The 5,215-nt window shown below is 39.2% G+C and overlaps 1 protein-coding gene across 1 annotated transcript; it reads right to left on the bottom strand.

The window, feature by feature from the left end:
* Positions 1 to 4,015: 4,015 nt before the first annotated feature.
* Positions 4,016 to 5,012, bottom strand: LOC118795279 (somatostatin-1A-like). Its single transcript, XM_036553654.1, has 2 exons — positions 4,833 to 5,012; positions 4,016 to 4,237 (listed from the first exon to the last, which is right to left on the bottom strand). Exons 1-2 carry the CDS (start codon positions 4,968 to 4,970, stop codon positions 4,031 to 4,033), a joined length of 345 nt encoding a protein of 114 aa, XP_036409547.1. The 5' UTR covers positions 4,971 to 5,012; the 3' UTR covers positions 4,016 to 4,030.
* Between the last annotated feature and the right edge of the window lie 203 nt (positions 5,013 to 5,215).

Here is a 5,215-nt window from a genome sequence, read left to right as displayed (position 1 = left end):
TCCCACCACAAACAGCTGATATGTATTTTATGGTTTATGATTTATGTAATCAGTCCTGTTGCTATTGCTGTAAAGATTGAAATTTCCAGAAGATTAAACTTTTATCATAAAAAGAGTTTTGGATGTTTGTTTGCAGCATGTTACCATAGACCTGGGTCTCACGGAATGAATCTGCTAAGGATGGCTGGTAGTTTTGTTACATATGTTTTGAAAATGACAATGAAATGTAAGGTAAGGCTGCATTTGGCATTTGAATCCACGTTTTACCAGTGAGATATATATTTCTTTTCCCATGAACCAGCTAGCAGAGTCAGTGTTGATTTTAAGAGTCATTGTTTTCACGTTTGAGAGAAAGATGACCTGTTTGTAGCAGGTAGTTGAACCTTAGGGCTCACGTTTTCAGCATGTGCAGACTGGACAGGATGGCCATAAAGCTATCAGTCGGCTGTAATGTGTTAACCTGATTCGGTTTCAGCCCTATTAAAGACCCCCCACTCCTTTATCCAAATAATATGTTCTACTTAATTGAATTTGCTCTCAGTTTGTCCTCTACACCACTGTAACCAGGCAACAGACTGCGGGCCCTCATGAGGAGAGGGAACACAGCCAGACCCTGGGAGTACCGGCGCACTCTGCTCAAACTCGGCTATTAACACAGAAACTCACTCTCTGTCAGACACCGACACACACACACACACACACACACACACACACACACACACTCCCCACACATTCTAATACACACTTGAAAACATACTCTATGCACAGAAACATTCTCTTATACCTCATACACACATGGAAAAACAGTCTACACACTCTCTCATATACACCAAAATATATTTTACTCTGAGTCCCTCTCTCTTATACACACAGAAACAGATTACACCCTCTCATATTCATATGGGACCACACTCAACACAGACTCTCTCACATGCTCACAGAAACACACTCTACACCTCATTGGGCTAGCCCAGAGGACACACACACACACACACATTCACAAAGACAGAACAACAACAGCTTTCCCTCCTGCACTAAGATGACGATGAATGCATGACATGTAATTCAGCTATTCAAACTCTAGAGGTCGACGTGCTCCAGGGGGAAGGTATAAGATCAGGGACTGTACCTGCAGTGACACTTTTTGACGCAGAGAATGAGTAGGTGCAGAAAATTGGCAATAACTTCGGAAGGGAAATACCTGGTGTTCTTGCAGCTGTTCACTTTAACAGGCGACGATAGCATTTTGATACTGACGCAAAGATCCATTTTAATCAACGTGCTACATCAAAGGAACATCAGAGAACATCACAATCTGTGATGTCAGATGAAAAAAAAAGATTTTTCTACCTCTGGACCTATGTACTTTGTTCAATGCTCTTAAACATATTTCATATTTCCACATAACAGCTGAGGGGAAAAAAATAGACAAGGACACAAACCAGTTAAACAGTGGAAATAAACGCAATGGGTCCCTGCAATTATTGTATCATTTTGAGAGATAGCCCTGACCCAATGTTAGATCCTCCAAAAATCAAAGCCCAGCAAGTTCTTCCTAGACTTCCTAGACATCTACAGTTTCATTTCCATTCAACATACATTAGAATGGAAAAGCATTTACATAAGTGTCTTCCTGATGAATTAATTATTTACTCAGGTCAAAAAAGTGTTTATAAATTGTGTAACACATTGCTGACAGATAAAAGGTTGACATTGGCATTCAAGAGAAAATAGTTATGACTGTATGGACACTGTAAAAAAAAATATTCAAGTAGGGTGGCAATTTTAAGTAAATTAGATGATTATATTTCAAAAATGTGTTTTCTCAAGAATGCTTTTAGAGCACAAAGATTTCAAGTTACTCACAGGTATCAATCACATATTCTCAATGTGCCAATGCATAAATATTTGCTAAAACAGCTCTAACAGTCAATTCAATATCAAATATTGATATCATTATGATGGAAATCATAATTAATAAAAACATTACCCACAGGACCCCACATATACTATAGAGGTACTATTTTAAATAAATGTCATCAATGTTTCTTTTTTCTCTCTTTCAAAGTTATGATATGATCCAAAACTGAAACATTGTAAACTTTGTTTCAAACTAGATCATGTTGGCCAGCCTATATTTCCCAGCCTGTGGCCTTGTTAAGCAAATTCAAATCTGGCAACTTTGAAGTAAAAGTAGTGTTCTATTTCTTACCAGCAAAGCAATTTTCCCTTCATCTTTTATCTCTATTGGTCCACAAGGTAAAAGCATGAATTTTAAACATTGGTACTGTTTGTGAACTTTATGAAAAGAAGAAGAATGAGAAGAATGGGACACAACACTGTTTTAAGAAATACTGATGTAAGAATATAGCATATAGTGATCAAGCACACTTGGACAGAGCTATTCATATCCTGTTTAAGTGTTTAAATATTCTACTGATAAGAATCTAGGAACTATTTTTAACTTTTAAGAATCATTTTGGGCTCATTTGCAACGTGTAATATTATAAATAATAGAGTAACATCTGAAGAATCAACCACTCACAAGAATTGACCTTGAAGGGTGTGATTTTTTGACATGCACTACTCCTGAAAGCCTTGTGTGTTTATGACATTATGATGTTTTTTATGTATTTTATCCTTTTATGTTTTTGGAATTACCAAATTGTACATTCAGCTCATCTTACCATGGCAGCCTCTGCAATCATGCAGGGGTGCCCAAGCAAGGAAAATGTAATCTTCCAACACACTCACTCACATCCAATGGCTATTTTTCATACTACAACTCCCACAGTGTACCACAGTGTACTGGGGGCCAGTTGGGGTATAGGCTCTATTCCATTCTATTCTGACATCATCCAAGCAACTCTCAGGTACCTGATGAATCAAAGGGTTCTTCAGAGCAGTGGGACGAGGAAGGCCTGGCCAACCTAGTCTCCCCTAACCTGTGACCATGACTGCCACAAGCATCTTCCCTTTCTGCTGAGTATACCTCTGATCACATACCAGGCCCCTATATCAGTCTGGTTGCATGTACAACACATGCAGCATGCATATTTGTTTACACAGACATTATTTTTTCAGATAAATTCATATCCAGCCCTTGCTTACACTTCAAGTCAATTCCTCTTTATGGCTGTGCAGAAAAATGACCTTGAATATTGTGGGAATACATCAACAGAGCAATGTACAGAATTGTTTTGTTTTTTCTTCTAGTGGTGTCTCTTCACTATATTCATTCAAACTTTAAACACAATATTCTATTTCTTTCTCTTTGTTTTTATTTGAATTGGCATTAAAGTGGTTTAATGGACCAAAATATATGTAAAATGCTACATTAGGTCATTCAAACATTGCTATCAAATCTCTATTTGAATTTTCATTCAATCAACCACAATTAAATCTCCAGGGGAAATTTTGATTGTTTTACAGTCTTTGAAGGGATGGAGAGAAAGAGATAACCCCCCCCCCCCCCAAAGAGCCATTCTCTGCTCTGCTCTGTGGTCTCTATTCCAGAGAGAGATAGCACAGAACCTACACATTTTCTGATTTCTTTAACAACCCTCTGTCCAATGAAACAGATCTGAGTGTATAAGTAGATATCTTCAAATGGTATTTTTTGTAAGTTTCTTTGATAGTTTCACGAAGGTGCTATACCAAATACAGTGTGATTCAGTGTAAGATTTATTGCATATTCTAAGGGTCAAAAATGACTTCTGGAGTCTAAAACACTGAGAAGCAAATATATTGCCATCTGAAAATAATTTATTGAAACAGCTGAAGTAATTCATTGAGATAGATGAAAGAATAAATTTAAATGTTTAGAAATAGTACCGGTGCATATACCGGAAGGAAGCAGCACGTGCACGACAACACCAGGAAGCAGCCTCGCATACAGCCATAGAACATTCTTTCACATTTTTTCCTAGAAAATGTAAATCACATTATTAAATCAAGATGTTATCATTGCCATTTTTAAAATCGTAGTCGTAACAGCTCGTCGTTTGCTCGGGGGGTTGCTCTGTCGACATCAGCAGGCCGTCGGACCCTTCCAGAAGTAATTCCTGCACCCCGCTTTGCGTGCGCGCGGATCCAGCAAGTCGCTCGTGTCACGCTCCACCTCCATCCGCAGCTCCTCCTGCTCGTTTCCGCGCACGATGTCGTCGGACGCCAGCGCCTCGTTGTTTGACCGTGCGAACTCCGTCAAAAGCTCTCCGAGAGTGTATCTGGCAAGATCCTGAAAAGAGAGGTTTCTTATTTCCATCTAAAATATGTTCAGATCAACACCTTTCCTTCTTTTTTTTTGCGACATACATGCGCTTTTGTGAGGCAAATTAATATTAATGCGCATCTATCAGGAGACGTCCATACTGTCTCAGCACCACAGATAGAGGTAACGTAATATAAATTCATTTTATTTTTGATTTCGGGGCAGTGAACATTTGTTGACCATGTATTCATCAGTTTAATTTGAATTTGACGATTAATTTGAAGTTGAGTAGAGGTGTAATAATATTTAATTTAAGGAATTCTAAAAGAATTTCATGCAAGAATAATACAGACGCCGAAAAAGTTTTGGAGCATATATTCCAAGATCAACTGAAGACTTGCATGTGGATAACCACGCGCAGAATGTCAGCACCTTGGAGAGCTCTCATTTTGTCCCGAGTTCAACGCCAGGACGTAGGGATAAGATGACTTTTTCTCTGAACCAGTGTGCTGTGCGTATTGTGTATTGTATGTGTTCTGCGTGCATGGGTTTAGAAAGTTGTTATAGAGTATTTTGTATACTTTATACGCAAATAAAGTGTAGAGAGTGTATAGAGCCATACCTGTTTGCCTGCTGATGCGATGGGCGATCCTTGAAGCAACTGGTGGAGTCTGATGTCTGGTAGCGCCCCAGATAAACTGCTAACAGCCAAAGCTAAATACAGGAGCACAAAAGCGCACTGGATACGCGGGGAGAGCATCTTCACTTCGGTCTCAGGGGAGCGGAAAACTGCTCGAGTCAACTGGAGGGTAAGCTGCTGCTACTTCTGAACCCTGCTAGCAGTCTCCATTTAAACAAGTTGCCTGACGTCAGACGGGGGGAGGGGAGGGGGGATCGTATAGCAAGAGCTCTGCACGTGGCGCCTTTGGAATGACGCAAAGTGACATACAGTTTATTTAGTGTTTTCCCTCCCAAAAATTAAAAGTATGAAAATTGTATCTATTA

This window comes from Megalops cyprinoides, chromosome 20, assembly GCF_013368585.1.
Source record: "Megalops cyprinoides isolate fMegCyp1 chromosome 20, fMegCyp1.pri, whole genome shotgun sequence".
Classification (NCBI taxonomy): domain Eukaryota; kingdom Metazoa; phylum Chordata; class Actinopteri; order Elopiformes; family Megalopidae; genus Megalops; species Megalops cyprinoides.
Note: the sequence above shows the minus strand (reverse complement) of the source record. Positions and strands in the feature narration are given on the sequence as shown.

Coding starts and splice junctions, on each gene's coding strand:
- LOC118795279 (XM_036553654.1), bottom strand. CDS start 4,970: ATGCTCTCCCCGCGTATCCAGTGCGCTTTTGTGCTCCTGTATTTAGCT. Junction 4,238..4,832: donor TCGCATCAGCAGGCAAACAG/GTATGGCTCTAT, acceptor CTCTCTTTTCAG/GATCTTGCCAGATACACTCT.